Here is a 25,627-nt window from a genome sequence, read left to right on the forward strand (position 1 = left end):
AATCCTGATGGTGCTCAGTTTACACTTCATTTTGGCACTTGTCACATAGAGCCTTGATTTACAGTGACCTGGGTGTCTTACTGTCCTCTCTAGACTAAGTTCCTTGCAGCTAAGATAGTGTCGTATCCATCCTAACATCCTCCACGTCAGCCAACTCAAGGGTTTGTAGAGAACAGTGCTCAAATATATGCTCACTAGGTACTGGAAGTCATATAAATTCTTCAGAGGTACTTCAATGAAGACAGTCCATGTAACGGCACTGAAATCCATACACTCTCAGGTCATGAGAAACTGTGAGCCCTGAACTGGATATACCTAAATGAAATGAAGTTAGTTAACCTCATTCATGTTTTTGGACATAAAAAATAAGTGCTCTTGGCTGGGCACAGTGGCTCATGCCTGTAATCCAGCACTTTCGGAGGCCAATGCAGGCAGATAACCTGAGGTCAGGAGTTTGAGACCAGCTTGGCCAACATGGTAAAACCCCGTCTCTACTAAAAATACAAAGATTAGCCAGGAGTGGTGCTGTGCGCCTGTAATCCCAGCTACTCAGGAGGCTGAGGCAAGAGAATCACTTGAACTTGGGAGGGGGAGGTTGCAGTGAGCTGAGATCAGGCAGTTGCACTCTAGCCTGGACAACACAAGCGAAATTCCGTCTCAAAAAAAAATATATATATATATATATATTTATATATTTATATATATGTAAGAAAATATGTCAAAACTGGACTTATAAACATTATTTTAGACAAATTAAACTGTAAATTAATAACCTCCATAATGTAACTAAGTTTTATTATATAATGAATAAAGTATTCCCTCTGTAGTCTTTCACTTCACTTATCCAGTCATGAACAAAGTTACTTTGTAGATGGCCTTAAATTATGTAGGCTTCATTTTTCCAAAATAAATTCAAATGCTTAACTGTATGTGCAACTTCATCCATTCAGACTTCACTAGAGCATTTAGTAATTAATAACAACATGATGAATATTTCTCCCCCGCTAAAGGTGACACTTTGTTGAAGTGCTGGAGAAATGAGAATATTTGCAGATCAAATGAGACCTCCTAATAAGTTTATTTTCAAAACATATCACAGGCTGGGCACGGTGGCTCATGCCAGTAATCCCAGCACTTCAGGAGGCCGAGGTGGGTGGATCACAAGGTCCGGAGTTCAAGACTAGCCAGGCTGAGATGGTGAAATCCCATCTCTACTAAAAATACAAAAATTAGCTGGGCGTGGTGGCACACACCTGTAATCCCAGCTACTTGGGAGGCTGAGGCAGAGAATCGCTTGAATCTGGGAGGCAGAGGTTGCACTGAGCCGAGATCACACCACTGCACTCCAGCCTGGGCCACAGAGTGAGACTGTCTCAAAAAAAATTAATTAATCAATTAAAAAAAATGTAAAGCCACCATTTTTACCTGAGCTATCTTCATCATCTTCAACTCAAATTTTTCCTTCCAAGAGATACATTAAATTGTATTTATACAGATGCTGCTAAAGTGTTTTATTTACACAAAACTTGAAGACATTTCTCAAACAAAAAAAGTCCATTTTACTTTTAAAATTATAAAAAAAAGCAACACCACTCCAAGTTAACATCCTGAACTTTCTGTTAATACTACCTGACCAAATTTTAATAAGAAAGGTTAATTTTTATGAACAAATAGATAACTCAATTGCAAACTACCAACATATATTCTATCTGAAGTCAGCAGTTCCCAGGGATGCTGTTTGGAGGGGAGGAAACTGAATGCATACAGAGCACGGAGGACTGGCTAACGTGGCCTGAGCCAGCAGGAACCTCGCTCTTTATCTTCGTCTTCAGGCAGCCCAGGCTGGCAGAAAAGGAAAAGGAGAGCAGTAATTAGTCAAGGCCAAAGTGTCCTCCTCTTAGTCCCTAAGAACCTTGTGAGCCAATATGAGCATCACTCCTTTTTATCCGCTACATCTCACTAACTCAGGTATTCAGTGAAGCATCTTACATGTTCGTCAAAAGCTCATGTCAGTGTCCTTGGCAGAAACTGCCTGGTTATCCTCGGAAACCTCTTCAATACAGGCCACTCTGAAGATGTACATGCCATCTCTCGACAGTTTAACATAACAGGTGATTTTGTTGGATGTTGGAGATAAGATGGCTCTTTCTCTGTTATAGCATCAGACGAAGTGGGTGGCCTGGCTTTAAGGGCCACACTAGGAAAACTATATGTCGTTAATAAACAGATTGGCAATCAGCCCTATTGTTATTATTATTACTATATTTTGAGATGGAGTCTCACTCTGTCGCAAGGCTGGAGTGCAGTGGCACGATCTTGGCTTACTGAAACCTCTGCCTCCTGGTTCAAGCGATTCTCCTGCCTCAGCCTCCTGAGTAGCTGGGATTACAGGCACGCACCATCACGCCCAGCTAATTTTTGTATTTTTAGTAGAGACAGGGTTTTACCACGTTGGCCAGGCTACTTGGAAGGCTGAGGCAGAGAATCGCTTGAACCTGGGAGGCAGAGGTTGCACTGTGCCGAGATCACGCCACTGCACTCCAGCCTGGGCCAAACTCCTCACCTCAGGTGATCCGCCCACCTCGGCCTCCCAAAGTGCTGGGATTACAGGCGTGAGCCACCATGCCCTGCCTATTAGCCCAATTAGATACTCATAAGTAAGAGGTTGGTAGGAACTGGTATCAACTGAGGGAACGGATTCTCCCATCCCACTCAAACTCCAGGGCACACGCCTATTGAGAAGAATGGCAGAATCACCTGTGCGACGTAAGTTACTTCTCCATTTTTTTCTGTGTGCAGCATGTGTGATTTAATTCAGGCATAACAGACATGACTAGTTACCTATCCAACACCTATTCTCCCCCGTTTCCTTATTAACAGAGGCCCTCACTTTTGGGGACTGCTGTGACACACTCAGTCAAATTTTCACCTCTCCAGATTCCCCTGCAACTAGAGTGAGCCCTGTGACCTAGTCCTGGTCACTATGATGCTGACAAAAATCTATCAGCTTGGGCTTCCAGGAAAACTGCTTCCCTGATTTGAAAAAGTAGGGAGGAAGCTGGGCATGGTGGCAGACGCTTATAATGCCAGCATTTTGGGAGGCTGAGACAGGAGGATAAGTTGAGCCCAGGAGTTCAAGACCAGCCTGGGCAACACAGCAAGGCCTCATCTCAAAATAGACCAAATGAATAAAAAACGAAAGAGGGGACGGTGTTGGCACACATCTTGTACCTTTTAGTTTTACTCAACTCCTTCTTCCTGCCTGGGGTATAGAAAAGTTACCTAGAGGCTCAACAGCCACGCCGTGATTACAAAATTCCCAAGTCACATAAAGAACGGTAAAGCAGAAAGCTCAAAGAGCCCAGGTCCCTAATGACTACTTAAAGCTGCTGTACCACTGGCCCTGGACTACACTGCTGCTCTTCACGGGAAAAAATAAAAGCCCTGTTTGGTTTAGCTGCCAGAGTCCACCTTCTGTTACTTGTGACCAGATGCAACACACACATTTAGTTCACATTTAATCCAAGTCTCTATTGGAGCTGGGAATTATTCCAATATTCTTAGCCCAGATTAGTCTTTTTAAATATCCTCTTTTAGTCCTATTTTGATTGGGAGATTTGTTGCTATTGCTATGTCCTCAAAAGAAAACAGTATTTTTTTTCCCTCAATAATGTAAGTAATTCAAGATACATGTACAAAGATACTACAAATTTTTTTAATCATAATTAAAAATAACCTGGATATCCATTATAGGGAAAAGGATATTTAAGTTATAGCATAAAGTTTATAAACTATTTTGCAGTTATTAAAAAATAAGATCTATATTGCTGCCTAAGAGGCGAGTCCTATTTTATTGCTGAATGAACAAATAATATATATTTAGTATATCATTAAAATATATTTACAGGCTGGACGCAGTGGCCCACACCTGTAATCCCAACACTTTGGGAGGCCAAGGTGGGTGGATCACCTGAGGTCAGGAGTTCAAGACCAGCCTGGCCAACATGGCGAAACACTGTCTCTACTAAAAATATTTTTAAAAAAATTAGCTGGGTGTGGTGGGAAGCACCTGTAATCCCAGCCACTCGGGAGGCTGAGGCAGAAGAATCGCTTGAACCTCAGAGGATGAGGTTGCCGTGAGCTGAGATCCTGCCGCTGTACTCCAGCCTCGGCAACAAGAGCGAAACTCCATCTCAAAAATGAAACAAAAACAAAAACATATATACGTATGCATGTGTAAATATTTGTATATATTCTGGTGTAAGCATCAAAATAAATCTTTGGAAGAATATACTCCCAACTATCAAGAGGTATTTATCTCTGGATCACAGATAAGAGGAAAGGCTGGGGAGAGCAAGAAAATGTAACTCTTTATAAACTTCTATGTTGTTTATTACACAAAAGTAACTCCTATCTGTCTTTTTCTTTTTTTTTTTTTTTTTTTGAAACAGAGTCTCACTGTGTTGCCCAGGCTGGAATGCAGTGGCACAATCTCGGCTCACTGCAACCTCCGCCTCTTTGGTTCAAATGATTCTCCTGCCTCAGCCTCCTGAGTAGCTTGGACTACAGCCTCGTGCCACCACACTCGGCTAATTTTTTGTATTTTTAGTAGAGATGGGGTTTCACCATTTTAGCCAGGATGGTCTCCATCTCCATCTCCTGACCTCGTGATCTGCCCTCCTCGGCCTCCCAAAGTTCTGGGATTACAGGCATGAGCCACCGCGCCCGACCCCCTATCTTTCAGTAAGTTGTAAAAACACAGAATGACCTAAGATAGAAATTAAATTTACTTTAAGTATCACCACACAGAAATAAACCCAGCTGACATTTCTACAACATCCATTTAGAATCTAGACCTCTTACTTTGCATCCAAGTACAAAAATACATGCAAACGCTCATCCTCCATAACCGTCCTCCCCTGTCGGGTTATCTCCACACTTGATCTCAGCCAAAAGGTCCAGGGGGGTGATAGTCTGATTATCTCATTCGTCACTCCTTCTCATCCTCTTGCTGGCTTCATCTCCCCTACCTGACTTCAACACATTGGAGTAGCCCAAGAATGTTGTCCTGGGCTGCCTCTCTATACTGAGTCCCTCGGTCAACTCATCCAGTCTACGTTCAGCCCCCAGCCATGAGCTTCAGTCTCAGATATCCAATTACCCACATGACAATGCCATTCAGATGCTGAAATCACATATGGAATGCATGTCCTGAATGTGAGATGCATATCCATCTTTATCCTCCCCCGGCCAATCAACTGGTCCTTTCCCAATCTTCCCCAACTCCTTAAGTGACACCGGTCTCCACCCAGCTGCTTAAAGCTCCAAACCTAGAAGCTGCCCTTGATCCTGCCTTTTCCCACCTATCACATCCAAGCCATCAGCAATCCTTCCAGATCCTTCTCTACTGCCCATATCATCCAATTCCCCACCCCGAAACATACATGCCTTCGAAAATAGTCCTTTGACTACTACCCATTCATTGCAATTGGAATAAAATCCAAACTCCTTACCATGGCCTGTAAGGTCCTGGGTCACCCCCACCATCCCCACCCACACCCTTCCTAACTTCATCTTATGTACTCTGCCCTTGCTCCTTCTACTGGGGCCCTCCCTAAATTCTTAGAATATACTAAGTATATTAGTATATTAATATACTTAATCTCAGAACATCTGCCTGGGCCATTCCCTCTGAAATGGACTTCCTCAGAAGCTGCTGGCTCCATCTCAACCTTCAGATTTCAGCTCAAATGTCACATCCTTAGAGAGGTTTCACTTGGCCTTTCCTCCTTCCACGCTGTGAGTCTCTCTCTTATCCACAGTATTTTCCTTCTTAGCACAGGTATGAATCCTCATCTGTTTCCTGTATTACCACCACTCAATCCTACAGAACGTACACTATGAGGTCAGGGATCCTGTGGATATCGTTCTACCCCAGCATCTAAGACAGTCCCTGGCACCTAAAAGACTTAGTTGTTTATTGAGTAATGAGCAGGCACATACTCATATAACATTTCATACAAGTGGGATCATGTTATATATGCTACTTTGCGACTTTTCACTTACTGTTAAACATCTTCTCAAGTCAATTAATATCATCTAAATCTTTCTTCGTAATGGCTACATGACATATCATACGACTGTATTTAGCTGGGCATCTAGGCACTTTCCATTATCTCCCTATTACGATCAAGTTGGTAATATATATTATCGCACGTATCTTTGCACTTGTCCAATTTCATCTTTAAGATAATTTCCTAGAAGTGGAATTATCAGGTCAAAAATAATAAAGCACAGTTTTGGACATGAAAACAGTTTTTTTTAAAAAAAAATCACCTACTCTATTTACTCTCAAGTTAAAATTAAACTAAATACAAGTTTTGCAAAAGTAATTACTATACTTTCAAGTTAAATAGAATTACATCCTTATAAAAATATACTTGGATATGGTCTGCTTACAAAATCTACTTTAGACCTCTAAATTACAGAAAATCCCCAAGTGGGTATCTGTATAAAAAGCCATATTATTAAAAGCTGTGAGAATGAACAAAATAATATTCAAAGAATCCAGCTGGGTGGAAGGGTTGCTATCGTTAAAGAGACTGCATCCAAGAACAGAATAGTTGGTGGTTGTCTCACACATTCCGTACTTATTTTCTCTGTGATCCTCCATGACTCTGCCAGAAAACTCACGAAGTCATAGCATCATCAGCTGAAGGACCATTCAGCAAAACACAGGGCTCTCAGAGATAACTATAAGCTTCCTCCTTTGAAAAGCTCAGAGTCAGTTCCATTGGTCTCAAATCCTCTTGCTTTAGTAGCTGCTGAAAGATGGTCATCAACCCCCACATCCTCACCTGATGCTGTGTGTACATCTCCTCCTGGATCCCAGTCTATCTACTGCTCTTCCCTGCCTTCCCCACTCCCTGAGGTCTTCCTCTCCTGCCCCTACAATTCAATCTGCCAGCAGCAAATGAATATCCTCAGCCTCTTCTAGAAGAAAATATTTCCTTTCCTCTAACTAAAACATGGCTGGTTTCTGAAGGTACCACCTCCCCCGACACCCTGACTCAATTGAAAGCTTTTTTTCCTCTGAAACCCCGTGACTTCCTGGCCAGGCAGAGGAGTAGCGTTCTCCTTGCTCCCCACTGCTGCACGCAGGCATGACTCTGACTCTCACAGAAACCTCCCTGCTGATGTTTGTCATCCATCTGCGTTCTACTATCAACCTCCTGGCCCCTTTGTCCCCTGGGCCGGCCCTGGTTCCTATCAGCTTAGCAGTAATTACAACACTGTCACGAAGCATCCGTTTTCAAGCTCCGGCTTCTTGGTTCTTCAAGTCCCTCCTTCTTCTAGTAATTTCTTCAGTGCCACCACAGCTATGTGCACTCTAACCTGTTATCACCACAGATGTCTTGATTCTCAACATCCCACATTCTGACCACATCTTCCAGGCCTTTTGCCATCACTTGTTCTCCTTGCTTACCTGGACAATTTTATCCACAGGAAACGCCCATCCATTGAACCCATTACTTTATCTAACTGGTCTATCGAAGGAACTGGCTTCGACTTCTCCTTCCCAGTCAGGCTTAAGGTGCATCACTCTAACAACTCCTGAGCAAACACCCTCAATTTCTTGGACTGAGATTGCCTCTGGATTCTGGCAAAAACACTCCCCTAGATGAAGCCTTCTCTCTACTTTCTTTACACCTGAATCTGAGCAGAATTTTGCTGGAGAAAAACCATGCAAGAAAGCTCATTACAAACCTCAAAAGGACACTTAAGGCTAACCAGAAATTACTAGAATCAGCAGTACACTAACTAGGAAGAAAGAACAGAAATTATTATTAATGATTTTAAATGTTTCACCATTAAGTTCAGTGTTGCTGCAGACATTGTATCCCTAGTTTTCTAAGAGTCTTATTGTTTATTGGTTGGATTTTACTCATGAATGGGTGCTGAATTTTTATCAAATGTGTTTCTGAATTTACTAGAATAAGTATGTGGTTATTCTATTGATCAGGTAAAAATAAATTAATAGATTCTTAAATGTTAAACCATCCTTGCATGTATGATATCCATCTACTTCTAATGGTTTTTCTTTTTTTCTCCTCAATACACACACACACACACACACACACCCTCCACCCATACACATAATACTGGTGGAGTATGTTTGCTAAATTTTTAGCATTTTTGTATTTATGTTCATTTGAGACTGATCTATAATTTTCTTCTCATGATTGTCCTTGCCCTGTTTTGGTATCAAGGTGATAGAAACTTCCTAAAATAAACTGGGAAGCTTTCCTTTTTCCCCTCTTCCTTGGAATCATTTGTTTATGGATTACTTATTCCCTATAAATTTGATAAAACTTATATTAAAAATATCAGGACCTGATGTATTTTTTTTATAAATTAAGGATAGGCTTTTTATACTATCAATTTAATTTCTTTAATTATGATTCTAGGTAATACATATTCATCTAGGAAATTGTTCATTTCATCTAAGTTTTCAAATTTGTTGACATATTGCTGTTTCGAATATATTCTTTTGCTTTCTAAGGCCTCTATGAATTGGTTATTTCTACATTGGTTATCTCTACATTTCATTCATATTCATCTAAGAAATTATTCATTTCATCTAAGTTTTCAAGTTTATTGACATATTGCTGTTTCTAATATACTCCTATGCTTTTTAAGGCCTCTATGAATTGGTTATTTCTACATTTCATTCAAAATTTCAATTGTGCTTTCTCTATCATTTTATTTTCTTGATCAGTCTGAAGTGGAAGTTTGTTTAATGCATCTAGTCTTTCTAAAGAACCAGGTTTGGTTTTACTCCTTCTCCTATGGTTTCCATTTTGTTTATTTAGGATTTGAAACTCATTATTAACTCCCTTCTAATTGCTTTGGACTTGTACCAGTACTCTCTTTTCTAATTTGTTTTTCAATCATATTCTATCTGCTTTTTCCCCTCTCCTTGTCCTTATACATTAGAATCAGCTGGTCAAGTTTCAAAAAATAACCCTGCTGGGGCTTTGAGAGTGGTAGATTTAATTCCTTTACTAATGTAGGCAGAATGGACACCTTTATGTTATTCCATCTCCCATTCATTCGTCCTGATTTTAGTGCTAATGCATTTAGAATTTCACGATTAAACAGAATACTGGCTTTTGGGCTGAGATTTATCATACTACTGAGTAACTAGTCACTACTATTTTATTAGGTTTTATGTAAATTCAAAAACAGATGTAGAATTTTCAAATGCTTTTGGAAATAAAGATAATCATAATGATTTTTCTCCCTAGATCTACTGGTAATTAATGTATTAGTATATTCCCTAATATCAAACCATCTTTGCGTTCCTGGAATAAATCTCACTTGTTCATGACAGTATGCTGCTAAATTCTGTTTGCCAACACTTTATTTAGAATTTTGGTGTGGTTGTTGTTGTAGTCATTATTGTTGTTGTTATTCTTATTATTATTGAGATGGAGTATTGCTCTGTTGCCCAGGCTGGAGTGCAGTGGCATGATTTCAGCTCACTGCAACCTCTGCCTCACGGGTTCAAGCAATTCTCCTGCCTCAGCCTCCCAAGTAGCTGGGATAACAGATTCCCATCACCATGTCCAGATAATTTTTATATTTTTAGTAGAGATGAGGTTTCACCATGTTGGCCAGGCTGGTCTCAAATTCCTGATGTTAGGTGATCCACCCGCCTCAGCCTCCCAAAGTGCTGGGATTAATAGGCACGAGACAACATGCCCAGCCTAGAGTGGTTATTTTAAGTGAGATTGTTCTGTACCTCTCTGCAATTTTTGTTGCATTTTGACATCGTAATGCAAGATTTATGTTAAAATTAGGAAATTTTTAATCTCCTATGTGCTAGAATGGTTTGAGCAGCACCAACATTATCCTTCTTTTAAAAAACTAGTAGAATTCCTCTGTGATATAATCTGGATCCTACACATATTTGTAGGGTACTTCCTTGACAACTTTGTCTCCCTCTTCTATGAAGATTTGTCTGCTAAGGTGTCCCATCTATTTAGAAGTCCATTTTGTTAAACTGTATTTTCCTGGAAAATTGCCCAGTTACTCCGGGTTCTCATCAAGACTTGGATGTGCACACATCTGCAAGTTAAAATGTTAAATAAACTGTAGTTCCTGCTTGACCCACATATTCCTCCCACCCTGATGAGTCTTCCTTATCTAATTGGCAACACCATCCATCTCACTGCAAAAGACAAAAACCTAGAAGACTGACTTCATTCTTCTTCCTTTACCTACTGCTTCCAACTATCAGCAATTTATTAACTCTAGCTCCAAAATATATCTGAAATCTCCCTATTCTCACCACCTCCACTGCTATCCTCCTGCTTAGAACCACCATCTTGGACACAAAAAGACTTCTGGTTGGACTCTCCTCTTCCAGTCTTCATTCCGCTCATCAATTCTTAACATAGCATCTAGAGTAATTTTCTTAAAACATAAATCAGATTATATTATCCTAATCTATTCCCAGGTTAGGATCATCAATACCTTCACCAAAAAACCACATATATTTTCTCTAATCCTTAGTATACAATTCAAACTCCTCAACATGGACAATGAAGCCTTACCTCATGGAGAGTTTACCATGCTTCCAACTTCACTTCAAATAACTGCCTCCCTTACTCACTGTTTCTCAAAGATGACCCCACCTGACCCTGTTACTTTAAACCACAAGTCTAGTTTCTTCTTACTCTTGAAACCTCATTTTAAATGTCATTTCCTCAGAGAGACCTTTGATGAGCAACCTATCTTAAATTGACACTTCATACCACTGCTCTCTGCCAAAGCACCTTGTTAATATCCCTCAAAGCACTTGTTGTCATCATTTTGTTTACTTGCCATTTTTCTATCTTCCTTTAAAAAATGTATCTTTTAATGGGTTGCCTCCATTAAACACGTTTGTGTGTTAACCACTGAACAGGCTGAACATACCTAACCTGAAAATCTGATATCCAAAATGCTCCATAATCCAAAGTTTTTAAAATGTCAATGTCAAAGAAATGTTCACTGGAGCATTGTGAATTTCAGATGTTTGGATTAAGGATGCTCAACCAGTACATATTCTGCAAATATTCCAGAATCCAAAAACATCTGAAATCCGAAACACTTCTGGTCTCACGCATTTTGGATGAGGGATACTCAACCTGTATCTCTATGTCCATCATAGTAATTGATGCAGGGTAAGCATTCAGTTATAAACACTTACTGAAGGAATGACCCAGACCCAAAAGGATAGTTTCTAAGGCAGGAGAAATTGCTGTAAAGGAGAAGCTCCGCTGCAGAGATGCCCTATGAACAAAGCGTTACAGTATCTTTCAGAACTTGCCCCCTGCCCTGACCCCAGTTCACATCCACTGAACAATGCAAATCTTTGCACCTACCTGAGGGCTGCAATCACAAAACCAGCCTTGGCTTTCTTATGAAGTCTGAGTTGATTTGAACCTGGAAGAAATTGGTCCATCTCTTATTACATTCACATCAGGCAATGTAAAAAGAAGAACATACATCTAGATACATCCGCATATCAGAGTGATTTCACAGACCATTATATTACTTAATTATAGAGACCAACCACCAAGGATATTAACATAGAGATTAACATGTTCATTTGATTCCATTTTATGCATTCTCTCTGTCGGCACCACTGGCCCACAACATACGCAGAGGTATTTCATGGGCACCATCAAAGCGCTGAATCCCTAACTCCTTGGAGTTCTAAGCTAGGGGCCGAAATAATCCAGTCTGAGGGATATTCTTTTCATTTCTTTAACAAAACACATAGGCCATCACTGACATGAAAACATAAGACAAGGACAGACAAGGGATACCTGTTTGACCTTGAATGAGGCTGACTAACTTCTTATAAGGCCCTTGCACATCAAGCACTCAGCCCAGGGCCCGGCACCCATAAGCCCTCAGCGTGAGCTAACAGAATCACCATCATCCCTCACTGGCAAAGCAGAGGAAAGTTTTCTTAGGTGTTTGGAAGAGAAAAGAACAAACGCAAAACCCCAAGGGAGGTCTATTTAGGAGATGGTTGTTTTTAAGGCATTTAAGTTCACACAGGGACCTGTTATCAAAGGGAGATGAATGCAAATGGTAATTAATATCTTACAATATTTGAAGAGAAAGTTGCCTAAAATTGGGGATTTAGTCAAAATAAATGAACCCCCCAGGTTTCAGAAGACTAGGGGATACAATCTTCTCTAGTGCTTAACACAGTGTGGCTTTTTATCAGCTGTTCTCAAGGTGTGTCTGGGGAACCCCTAAGAAACCAAAGGTTCTGTGAAGTGAAAATTATTTTAGTAATAATAATAATAAGACATTTTTTGTTTTTTAAATTCTTACTTCCTCAAAAATGTCCAGGGGAATTTCCCAAAGGCTCCATGACTCACAACAGATTAAACTCAGAAACAGATACGAGAATCCAGCCGGCTTCTGTTAAGCCAGGCATTAAAGAGATTTGCAAAAACATGAAGCAATGCTATTCTTCCCACATGCTTCCTGTCCTGAAAAGTCTAGTTATTTTTCATAAAAATCTGTTATTTATATCAACACGAAAAGGTTTATTGTTATTTTAAAATACGTGTATTTTTAAAAATCTGTCTCAATTTTTTTTTTTTTTTTTTTTTTTTTTTTTGAGACGGAGTCTTGCTCTGTCGCCCGTGCTGGAGTGCAGTGGCCTGATCTCAGCTCACTGCAAGCTCCGCCTCCCGGGTTTACGCCATTCTCCTGCCTCAGCCTCCGGAGTAGCTGGGACCACAGGCGCCCGCCACCACGCCCGGCTAGTTTTTTTTTTTGTATTTTTAGTAGAGACGGGGTTTCAGCGTGTTAGCCAGGATAGTCTCGATCTCCTGACCTCGTGATCCGCCCGTCTCGGCCTCCCAAAGTGCTGGGATTACAGGCTTGAGCCACCGCGCCCGGCCTGTCTCAATTTTTAATATGAAAACTATTCACAGATAGAACCCACATAAGCAAAAGCTCTTTGGGAATCCTCAGTAAATGTTACATATGTAAAGAGGTCCTGATTCCACGACCTTGGAGAACCGCTCACTACCAAACATGGGTATTAAGAGAAGACGGTTTAAAAGGTGTCATCACCTTTAACTATACATAATGCAACACGGAGGGAGACGGTGTGTGAGGGATTGTGGGAATGGTTCACACAGTCGTTATCACTAACTGTGTTAACTGAAGTAAAAGGCAGGATAGATAACTCAAATTTTAAAAGTTGTTTTTTTTTTTTTTTTTGCTTTGAAATATATGCATGACCAGAAGAATATCCTTCCTAAAACCATGTGCCTTAAATTTCTGTGAAAGCAGCTGATTCTCAACTGGAAGATAAAGCTTTAACTATTATAAATTTATATGGGGATTCCTTTTGATTATTCTAACGGGAAGAGGACACTAGAATTTTCCCTCAGGGCAGAAATAGAGAAGTAGGAGTCCAGACTCAACTCTCCCCTTCTTTGGGCTCCGGAACATGGGACGATATCCCAAATGGATAGAAAGAGAAGCCCCAGAGGATGCACTGACAAATTACAGTCCAGGGAGCTGTAACAGGATCAACGCATTTGTTGTTTAAAAAAATGTATAAATGAGTAAAATAGAATATAGTCTATCAAAAGCACAATTTTGTATATAACTGAACATTTGTATGAAACTGAAAACTGTTTACTTAGAAGCCTAAACATTTTTCTCAAAATCTAGTCATTTTAATTTCTAAAAATACTGCTTGAAAATAAAACAATTGGCATTTTAAAAAAACACAGAAATCTGGATGTTAGGCTTTTCAAGATTTACGCTTCTCGACTAGTATCATTAGCCGCACTCTATCCTCAGGGAGGTGCCACAAAAGCGGCCGGTACAAAAAGATGCAGCTATTTCGCTAGTTATGGGAGTTTCACTGTCACCAACTGCCCATTCTCTAGCTAAAGCATTACCTCATACTTCAGCCAAGATTCTGCTAGAAAGAACACCTTTCAAAGTACCTTAGCACTTGCAGATCACAGAAAGATTGCAGATCAGCAGACTGTTTCCCCCAGAATTCCTAAGATTGAACAAAAGTTTTGTTTAAGCAGTTAGCGTTATTTTTCCCTGGGAAAGATCTGAAGTCAGAAAATGTTCCAAACAAAAAAAACTTACCAGAACCTCCTTCTCGAGGTGTTCCAGGGCCTGAATATCCTTCTTAAGACTGCTCAACTCTTGAAGAACCAAATTTTGAAAGCGCTCTAGTTTATTGAGTCTAATAAACGTAAAAGCAGTAAATGTTATTGGGACGGCTTGGATGTGGCAGCAGACTTTCTTAGTAAGTCATCTGATTACAAGGCTACTTCAGATTCTTCTCCAGACCTTTCTTGTCATAGGAACATGTGGTGTCTCCCTTCTCTTCCCTTCCCTCCCTGCCTGCTCATCCCCAACCTGGAAACCTCACTATGCAAACTCTCAGGTCATCTTTTTCTTTTTCTTTTTGAGATGGAGTTTCACTCTTGTTGCCCAGGCTGCAGTGCAATGGCATAATCTCAGCTCATTGCAACCTCCACCTCCCGGGTTCAAGTGATTCTCCTGCCTCAGCCTCCACATTAGCTGGGACTACAGGTGTGCGCCACCAGACCCAGCTCATTTTTTTTGTATTTTTAGTAGAGACGGAGTTTCACCATGTTGGCCAGGCTGATCTCGAGCTCCTGACCTCAGGTGATCTGCCTGCCTCGGCCTCCCAAAATGCTGGGATTATAGGCGTGAGCCACCGCACCTAGTCTCAGGTCAGCTTTCAACAGCAGCACAGAGGAAGCTGATTTTTTTTTAGTAGAGAACAGGACAGATGACTCCAGGGAAGATGAGACTGAGGCTCCCCATCCCTTCCCTACCTTCTACTTGCTCCCCTTTCTCTTGCATTAAGCTGGCCCTGAAAGCTGTGGTCAGGAATGAGCTAATACACTCTTTTCCCACATCTACATTTTAGCTCTAACATTTCTAAGAGTCGCTATTCTTTGTCTAATGGTCATATTTGCTTATTTGTTAATTTTCTTATTTGCTTGCTTATAGTTTGTCTTCTCTATTAGGTCAAATGTTTCCATGAAGAGCACCTAAAACTCGTCCTCACCTCACTCTCATACCAAGCACAGGGACTGGTATCCGACACTGCTCAGTGTGCATTTGCTGAGTGAATGCACAGATAATTGTGTGCCCTTGAAAGAGCACGGGAATTCCACAAATGCAAAGTCCTTCGTGGGCTTGCTTTCACATTCAAAGGACCCTGCATGCATACCAGACTTTGAAAAACAATAAAAATTTCTATTCAAACAATGTATTCCATCCTCAGAAACTTTCTGTCTCAGTTAAGCAAATCAACTGGCCATTCCTTTCTTCCCTTTCTTCATTTACAGGCCATTCTCTCCGACAAGGAACAATTTCTACTCTCACCTTCCCTGCGCCATTCGACTCTGTTTCTAAAACCTCACTCAGGAAGCACTTCCATTGTAATCGCTCTGATTTAACTCAAACCACTACAGAAACCCGACCCTCCACTCGCCTTCCTCACCCCTCTGAAATCCTGGCACCTTTGTATTTCTTGTTACATGGTCATAACAGTGTGTGTGTATGTGCACGTACAAATGTGTGTATTGTGTATGTATGGTGTTTTCTTTTTTTTTTTTCCTTTGAGACAGAGTTTTGCTCTTGTCACCCAGGCTGGAGTGCAAGGGCATGATCTCGGCTCACCGCAACCTCTGCCTCCCAGGTTCAAGTGATTCTCCCGCCTCAGCCTCCCAAGTAGCTGGGATTACAGGCATGCACCACCATGCCCGGCTGATTTTGTATTTTGAGTAGAGACAGGGGTCTCTCCATGTTGGTCAGGCTGGTCTCGAACTCCCAACCTCAGGTGATCCACCTACCTTGGCCTCCCAAAGTGCTGGGATTACAGGCGTGAGCCACCACGCCCAGCTGGTGTTTTCTTACTGTGGTAAAATACACATAACATAATATTTACCCTTTTAGACATTTTTTTAAGTATAAAATTCAATGGCATTAAGTATATTTGTAATGTTTTGTAACCATCATCACTATCCATTTCCAGAACTCTTCTATCATCCCAAACAGAAATCTGTACTCATTAAACAACAGCTCCTCCTTCCCCCAACTTTTGGCAACCACTTTTGCACTCTCTGCCTCTATAAATTTGACTATTCTAGGTACACCTCATATAAGTGGAGTCATATAACGTTTGTTTCCTGTTATCTGGTTTCTTTCCTTTAGCATAATGATTTCAAGGTTCATCCGTGGTATAGCATGTGTCAGAATTTAATTCTTTTTAAAGGCTGAATAATAGACCATTGTATGGATATAGCATATTTCATTTAGCCGTATTTTTAACATATATATCCATGCTTGCCTTGTCTTCATAATTGGATAATAATTTTTTTAGGCACAGCATTTTAGTATTGTGGTAGACCATGAGGCTTAAGAAGGACATTTAGTTCAAACCCTTATCATATGAGTGAAGAACCAGAAACCCAGAAGTGTTAAATGATGTATCAATCCTCATATCTGCTTAGGCCCCTACTCCTCAGGGCCCTAGCACAGTGGTCAGGAGACAAACATTGCTGGTGACTGATCATACTCCCATGACTTTGTTTTAAAATCTAATACTTACCTGTACAGTTGCATCTGGTTTAAAAGTTCTATTAGGCAATCTGGTGCTTTCTTTGCATTTTCTGAATTAAGTGGACGCTTTCCGTACCTAAGCTAAATCATAACAACAATAACAAAATGATCACATTTGGGTTTAATATAATTACATAAGTTGAGTGCATGTTTTGTGTTAAAAAGATGCTGCCAGCATGCAATGATATTCATAGCAAACACGAGTGCTAAACAAGTGTGATCAGGCATCATCCTATACACCTGTCAGGTATTACCCCAGGTTCAGTACCAATACAGAACAAGCTGAAATAGAAAAATTTACACTCATGCTACCTGATGTAGTTTGCATATTTGTCCCCACCCAAATCTCACGTTGAAATGTAATCCCCGATATCGGAAGTGGGGCCTGGTGAGAGGTGTTTGGGTCACAGGGACGGATTCCTCATGGCTTGGTGCCATCCTCACAATAGCAAATCATGACACCTGGTTATTTGACAGTGTGGCACCTCCCCACCCCTTGCTCCTGCTCTCCCTACGTGACACACCCCCTCCCCCTTGGCCTTCTACCACGAGCAAAAGCTCCTGAGGCCTCCCCAGAAGACAAGCAGATGCCAGTGTCATGCTTCCTGTATGGCCTGCAGAACCTTGAGCTAATTAAACCTCTTTTTTAAAAAACATAAATTATCCAGTATCGGGTATTTATTTATAGCAATTCAAGAATGGCCTAATAGTCTACCAATACACATAATGAATACTATGAATAAATTTCTATTACTAATTGGCTTACACTGGTATCACAGAAAATAAGACTCTGGAGCTCTAAGTTAGTTAAATGAATGTTGGTTAGAGTAACATACTTTTCTCAAATGTACTAATAAATAAGTCATTTGGGATTTATAAGTAACAGGACAAAAAAGGAAAAGACTGACATGGTTCCAATATTCATCTTGTAGACAAGATTTGGGGATGGGCTGTATGCAGTGTCTCAAAGGTCTGCCACCACGCAGCCACCAACCCACAGTCTACCTCCATCTTTGTCTCAGATTCCTCTCTCTTTTTTAAAAAAATAGAGACAGGGTCTTGCTCTGTGGCCCAGGCTGGAGCACAGCGGCATGATCATAGCTCACTGTAACCTTGAACTGCTGGACTCAAGGGATTCTCTTACCTCAGCCTCCTGAGTAACTGGGATTACAGGTGTATGTCACCATGCCTGGCTAATTTTTAAAAACATTTTTGTAGAAACAGGGTCTCACTATGTTGCATGGGTTGATCTTGAACTCTGGCCTCAAGCAATTCTCTCCTCTTGGCCTCCCAAAGTGCTGGGATCCATAGGCATGAATCACCGTGCCTGGCCCCAGACTCCCCTCTAGTCCACATGGTTCCCTCCTTCCCCTCCTCCTTGTCTATCACTGTGACCAAATCATTGCTTTCCGGTAGTTCAGTTGTCTGAAAATGCTACCAATGTAACCAAACTATCAGTCTGATTTACACATAGGTCCACTTGGTCTCATTGGGGCAAATGGACATGGAATAGCTGTCTGATAAACACAAACCACAATTCAGAAAGACTGAAATCAGTGACCACAGCTAAGACAAATACCCCTCCCCAAACACTTAGAAGCACCTTCACATATGAAGGCTAACAACAGCATTGATAAATAATATGAAGTGGTTACTTTAAATTCATAATGAACTAGCGTCTCCTTCTTTCCTCTTTTTCAGATTTGTTGAAGTATAATTGACAAACAAAAATCAGGCCAGGTACGGTGGCTCACACCTGTAATCTCAGCAGTTTGGGAGGCTGAAGCAGGAGGATCACCTTAGGCCAGAATGTAAGACCATACTGGGCAACATAGCAAGACCCTATCTCTATAAAAAGTTTTTAAAAGTTAGCCAGGTGTGTTGGCATGCACCTGTAGTCCCAGCTACATGGGAGGCTTAGGAGAGAGGATCACTTGAGCCCAGGAGTTCAAGGTTAGAGTGAACTATGATTTCACTGCTGCACTCCAGCCTTGGCAACAGAACAAGATCCTTTCTCTAAAAAACGAAAAACAAAAGTTTTATGTATTGAAAGTATACACATGATCGATATACATATACATTATGAAATGATTCCCACAGGCCAAGCTTGGTGGCTTCCACCTGTAATCTCAGCACTTTGGGAAGCCGAGGCAGGTGGATCACTTGAGCCCAGGTGTTTGAGACCAGCCTAGGCAACATAGTGAGACCTTGTCTCTACTTTAAAAAAAAAATTTTTTTTTAATGATTACCACAATCAAGCAAATTAACATATTCATCACTTCACATAGTTACCTTCTTGGGGGTGATGGTGGTAGGAATACTTAAGATACACTCTCTCAGCAAATTTCAAGTATACAGTACATTATCACTAACTATAGTGATGTTACGTTATAGGTTAGGTCTCCTATGCTGTATGTTAGGTCTCCAGAACTTACTAACTTGTAACTGAAAGTTTGTATGCTCCATCCAATATCTCCCATTTCCCCTACCCTGACCCCGGGGGTAACCACCATTCTACTCCCTGTTTCTGAGTTCAACTTTTTTTAGATTTCAATATAAGTGAGACCATGCAGTACTGTCTGGCTTATTTCACTTAGCACAATGTCCTCCAGATTCATAACACTCTCGTTTTTTACGTTTTGTGGACTATTACCTCGAATTTTCTTTCCAGTTTTCCAGAGAAGTTTTCAAAGGTTGGGAGAATGGCAGAACTGTTCAAGTTCTCCGGCACAACTTCTAGGGATGAAGTGGAAATTCCTTCTGGAAAACAAAAATAAAACATTGAATAAAACTAACAAAGTGTTCAAACTAGACTTGCTCAATTCATCAGTTGCCCAGAGGATGAGTTATTTGGAAGCACAGATGCCAACCATGGAAGCCCCGCTGACTGCCCGGACATGACCTCGTTCTCTGGCAAGTGCTCATTTCTTCCAGACCTTCCCAGCACTTGAAATCAGGGCATCTGGCCTTCTGTCTAAGAAGCAGGCCAAGGTGTTGTAGGAGGTTCTAAGGAGGACACATGGCTAGGGTATTTCTCTGGTGTAACCGCTCCTGGGTGCCCCTTGCTTGCAAGGGGTCTGGTGCTGTTCTGAGGGATTTGCAAGCATCAATTCTTTTAAGTCTCACAAAAATTGTGTGAAGTAGGTACTGTCAGGATTTCCGTTTAACAGAGCTCACATAAGTTTTGCGTGCTCATGCCAGCAGCTCCTGGATTCAAATTCAGGCTGTCTGGAATCAATGGTTTCAAATCTGTTGTGTTGGAGCCCTTTGTTTCAAAATGTACGGTACCGTTTGTCCAGAAGGCCAGCCTCAAACATGCAGACATTCCAGATCATTCTTCTTAATCGGTATAGATATTTCACACACACAAATTTGGTTAATAACTATCAACTGTATCAGAGACCTGCAACTTTAGGAATGCTTGGGCCCTGAAAATTGCCAGAAGGAAGAGTTAAGAGGAAGACATAAAAATGCTAGGGGATAATGGCACTTGCTTTTATCTATAATTTGTGCAACAATTTACTTGTCTCCGAAAGCACACAAAGCTTCGTTTTTAGGATTTTGTAGCTACTATGATCTTAAAACTATACCTCCCTTGTAATTCATGTTGGTACATCCTGTGCTGACCCACTTATCCCACTCCTACTTGAACCACTGGCTGGGTGCATGATGTTACCTGGCAACTCTCTTTCTTCTGTTATTGAGAAAGGGGATCCCGGAGCAACCTCTTCTTCCAATCTTGATTGTTTTGACTTAGCAAAACTACCTTCTGGTATGTCTAAAGGCAAACAGAGCAAATTTCCTTTTGACTCAAAATTATGTTGTTCATTTTTTGGCAGTTAATATCTAACTTTGACGAGTAGCATCTGAAACTTGTCCCCTGCCTGTTGCTAATGAGTTACTCGGTGCATTGACTAGGCACAGCCCAAGTATCAAAGCACGATGTCCACTGATACCTGAACATGGGAACAGGCATTCGTTTGATGAGCTCAGTTACGTTTAGGAACCCTCTGCTTAGCACAGACCACTCACTAAGCAGAGCGTTCCTAAGTGAAGCAGTAATGGTAGACATCAAAAGCAACGTTTCCAGGGTTCTGAGCTAAACAGCAAGACAGCAAGGTTACCAGGCAGATGGGCCTTTGGAAGTGCTTCAGCTCACATCCTGGAGCGCGCCATCTGCTGGTGACACTGGCACATCGGCGCTATGCTGAAGGCTACATCATAAACGAGGCCATCTTGCCTCCTCACAGCCCAAGTGATTTTGAGAGACCCGAACGTAGATTCCCATTTCAATTCAGCATAACACTAAATATTTTCTATGCTGATGTTCACTTTTATCCCAGACATGTCTGGTCCTCACCTGGGCCCTCCCAATCTTATCAATGGCACCACCATGGTTCACAGAGCCCTGGCAACTCCTCCTTTTCTTTGTTGCCCGCTTCTCCTCCAGCCTCAAGGTTCTGCCTATGGAATGAATCCCTCACTTTCTGAGTTCCCACCCAAGGTCATCTCCCTGGAGGAAATCCTAAATCCTTCACCTTCAGTTGTCACTTCCAAATCTCTCTCTTGCCTAAGCTCTCTCAAGCAGCCAACTTGTGTCTCCAAATATTTGACATCTTTATTTCAAACCCCACTCGAGTCTATCCTTCCCCACCTAAACCACTCTCTCTCCCCCACCATACCTTTAGTTGTGACATCATCTGACTCCTCTTTTGTCACAAGCCTCTCTAGTTGCCGTTGATTTTTCTCTCTGAAAGTTCTGGAATTCAATTTCACTAATTCATTCCATGAATATGTGGACGTTACTATGTGCAAGAAGCAGGGCAATGCGGCTGGCAGATAGCGAGAGGTAAAGAGGCAAGTGACCTTTCCTCCACTCTGCTCCTGATATCCTGGTCTCCTTGTAGTTCCTCGGACATCCCTGGCACAGTCTCACCTCAAGGCCTTTGCACTTGAGACTCCTTCTGACCAGAGTACTTCCCCATAGATCTGCACCAAGGATTTCTCCATCCATCTAACCTTAACTTTCAACGTAGCCTCCCAACTCTTCACACACTCTTCCCAGCTTAATTTTCTTATCAGCCTTTATCACATACAACATACTACATGTTTTACTTGTCCAGCATCTGTCTCCCACACTAGAGGGTAAAGCCCAATGAGGGCAGGCCTTTTGTTTTCTTCACTACCATATCCCTGACACCGACAGAAGTGTCTGGCACACAGTAGACACTCAATAAACATTTGTTCAATAAATGAATAGATGAATGCTGCAGAATACCCAAGCTCCTACAAATAAAACACCTGATACGCCCAATGGAGATCTCAATACAACAGATAAGAGTTTATTTCAATTCTGTTATTCTAATCCTCCTAGTGGTGAGGGTAGAGGTAGAGAAACAGCACGAGCTTTACAGACCTAAATAGCCACTATATATTTGCTATAGTGCCAGGCTTTGGGCTATTGCTACAAATTTGCCACCAAGAAAATAGAATTTCAGAAGCGGCAGAACGGGCAGTAAGGAAAAGAAACTACCTGTATTAATAGACAAATAGCAATGAATACATTTAACATTTTAAGACAAATAGCAATTAATACATTTAGCACTTTAAGATCTGATAAAACTATCTTTTGGAGGAAGTTATAAATATATGAATTTGGAAAAAAAAGAAAATGGTGAACAAGAGAGGTAATACCAACTGAGAGAGAAAAAGGATTATCGCAAAGCAAAAAGGACTAAACCAGTAATAATAGTAACTAGCAATAACTATTCAGGACAGACCTCATGGGACACCCTAATTAGTATTCTATAATAGTACTTTCATAAGCTGAAAAATTCATTAGAGATCACATTTCCATTCTGCAGAACTTAGAAAAGAAAGAGCCAGTATCTAGCCTCTCTGTAATAAAAAAAAGAAAAGACACACATTAAGAAATACTCTTATTTGTGAGAGGCATCTTATAGAGGAGCTAGTACCTCTTTTCTTCCCATTGCACTGAGACTTAGGTGTGTCCATTTGTTTGAAAGGTTTGGATGGATATTTTCTGGGGGGATCCCATCATTTCAAAGGCAAAGATTTTTAAAAATCAAAAAAAGAACCAATTACAACTCTATCCTTTTCTTTTAGCCTCAAGGCAAACAACATTCATGCTTGCATCTTCTATACCCCAGTCAGGGCCAAAAGAAACCACTTAAAAAGGATTCCACCTGGCCTCAATTAGGCACTGATCAACAATCACGAAGTTTCTTTTCCTTACTGCCTCTTCTGCCCCTTCTGGAACTGTTTTTTTTTTTTTTTTTTTTTTTTCTTGGTGGCAAATTTATAGCAATAACCCAAAGCTCGGCCTTGAATTTCAATCCTCCCCCCTTCCCCGCCCACCGAGCACACCTGGGGCAAAGCAAGGCATCTGTCAGCACAGACACTAGTTACATCCACCAAAGACAGAAGTCCAGGAACATCATGTAAATAACCTGGTCACCCCTTGAATGAATTACGCAGAATCTGTGAACCTACTAACAAGGGATCGTCCAGACAGATGGCTTCAGAGACACAGAAATCACTAGACTTCTAGAAACCTTCTTCGAAGTGGCAGTGCTGGTGAAGTTCTTTATCTGTACCAAAGGCATGGCTCTCCAGGGAGCATAGGCTCCTGCACAAGAACCAGCACTTCATCAGGAGAGGCTGCAGGTCCTAAGTGATGTCCTTGGCTCAGTTTTGTTTCCACAGTAACCGTATGCTGCTTTTCACTGTCATGTTTCAATGTGTTCATAACAGAGTTAAAACTACATACAGAAAACACCTCAAAAATAAACACAAACGTAGTCATCTTAAAAGAACGTGAAATCCGTGTGTATGTGTTGGTGGCTATAAGGAGGGTGTTCTGCTCTCACAAGAACCCGGCTTTCTTCATTTCCAAGAAAAGTGAAGACAGGTACGATCTGAGGAGCTTCTGAACTTCTCTTGGGTGGCCGACTGGGCACAAGTTTCAGTGAATGTATGTTTGGCATCTGTGTTGTATTTTTCAACTTGCAAAACTGTTAAAAACAATGTTTAATGCCAGACCAGAACCAATCCTGTGGTTAACCAGCCAAGTTCCCCTAAGTTAAGGCATTTTTTGAAACCCTGCTCTGAAGTGACATCCTGTGGTAAACAATGATAAAGGCCAACAGTCTTTACTGAGCAAGAACAGAATCTACTGAAAGATCCTCCATGTAGTTTTTACAACGCTTTCCCAATGCAAGTGCTTTGTTTACCGATGTTTATTAAGTGCTAAGAGTATGACAATTTAAAGACTATTTTTACTGTTGAATACTCAGTCTGATGGGGACTACTAAATATCTTTTGTATAGACTAATACAATTAAAAATGGATAACTCAATTGATAATAAATATTTGCGACTACATATACATGCTTAAATATGGAATCAAGCAGAGTTTCATTATTAAATGTTGGGTTTTCTGTTTCATTTGAGACAGGATCTTGCTTTGTCACCCAGGCTGGAATAGAGTAGCACAATCACAGCTCCCTGCAGCCTCATCCTCCCAAGCTCAACCACCCCCATGTCAGCCTCAAGAGTAGATGGGAACACAGGGACATGCCACCATGCCTAGCTAACATTTTTGTAATTTTTGTAGAGACAGGCTCTATGTCGCCCAGGCTGCTCTTGCACTCCTGGGCTCAAGCAATCTTCCTGCCTTGGCCTCCCAAAGTTCTGGGATTACAGGCATAAGCCACCATGCCCAGCCTTAAATGTTGGGTTTTCTAACTTTCTTACTCCATTCCCTTGACAAATACTTATGGAGTGTATCTATATGCCAGGCACTGAGCTAGGAAGGGGCCATCCTCTTGACTCCTTCCTGATTCTGGAGACCTCTCCAAGGAGGTAGATGATGGCGAAATTCAGAATCTTAAAAAAAATAATTATCCTCTGGCTGGGCGTGTGGCTCATGCCTGTAATCCCAGCACTTTGGGAGGCTGAGGTGACAGATTGCTTGAGTCCAAGAGTTCAAAACCAGCCTGGCCAACATGTCAAATCCCTGTCTCTACAAAAATTACAAAAATTCACTGGGTGTGGTGGCATGCACCTGTAGTCCCACCTACTTGGGAGGCTGAAGTGGGAGGATTGCTTGAACCTGGGAGATCAAAGGCTGCAGTGACTCAAAACTGTGCCACTGCACTCCAGCCTGTCTGAGGGTCCCTCTGACACACGTCTCTTCTTCTCTTCCAGCTTCTGTTGGAGTGCTGAAGGAGAGGGAGTTAAGGTAAGGGCTCCTGCTGATCGTACTACAAAAAGGAAAGACCAGTTGGACCTTAGACTCTATTTTCCAAAGGAAACATCAATCCTGTAATGAAAATGCTGAAAATATTTTTTAGAGTAATTCAGGCAAAAAGAACAAAAGGACGGTGATACCAGGAGGAAAGATGCAAAAAGGAATTGTGAGCAAAATGATTAAATCTGAGTGTAAATCTAATAAAACACTGAGTGAAGTAATACCAACAGAAAACATTTTACGAATTAGAAAAACTAGAGAAGCAGCTAAATTGTCAGAAGAATAAATACAACACAGAATGCTCATGAAATTTGGATATAGTTTTCAACCATAAGGCAAGTCCAACTGGGCCTTAATATAAGCCCCAATAAATTCTAAACAATATTGCACAGACTGTGTTTCTCTGACTATCTTACAAAAAGTTAGCAAAAGGTAATGAAATACCTTTAAAATAACCCGTATGTTTGGAAACTAAATGTTCAAAAATGTGATTGAAGTTAGTGTTTGAAGGTCCTTCTTCTCTTTGGAATATGGTAAAAATATTAACTTGAAGCTTTTAAAAGTGTGTGTGTTAAAATTTCTAGGGTTAACTTTAGAAATAGGGGATGAAAACTTCCAAACTAGGAAAAAGGGGAAATTGATT

The 25,627-nt window shown here is 41.1% G+C and overlaps 1 protein-coding gene across 1 annotated transcript in view; it reads right to left on the reverse strand.

Moving 5' to 3' along the window:
- Positions 1-1,486: 1,486 nt before the first annotated feature.
- SYCP2L (synaptonemal complex protein 2 like) overlaps positions 1,487-25,627 on the reverse strand; it is an 80,192-nt gene continuing 56,051 nt past the window's right edge. The window contains exons 23-29 of the mRNA XM_023185346.1: positions 20,390-20,491; positions 19,367-19,473; positions 16,703-16,794; positions 14,197-14,296; positions 14,043-14,101; positions 11,433-11,493; positions 1,487-1,842 (exon numbers count right to left, since the gene is read on the reverse strand). Of these exons, the coding sequence (XP_023041114.1) occupies positions 11,469-11,493; positions 14,043-14,101; positions 14,197-14,296; positions 16,703-16,794; positions 19,367-19,473; positions 20,390-20,491 (485 nt within the window). The 3' untranslated portion in view covers positions 1,487-1,842; positions 11,433-11,468. The remainder of the gene's footprint in view (positions 1,843-11,432; positions 11,494-14,042; positions 14,102-14,196; positions 14,297-16,702; positions 16,795-19,366; positions 19,474-20,389; positions 20,492-25,627) is intronic.

Source organism: Piliocolobus tephrosceles, chromosome 5 (assembly GCF_002776525.5).
Source record: "Piliocolobus tephrosceles isolate RC106 chromosome 5, ASM277652v3, whole genome shotgun sequence".
In the NCBI taxonomy this organism is placed as follows: Eukaryota; Metazoa; Chordata; class Mammalia; order Primates; family Cercopithecidae; genus Piliocolobus; species Piliocolobus tephrosceles.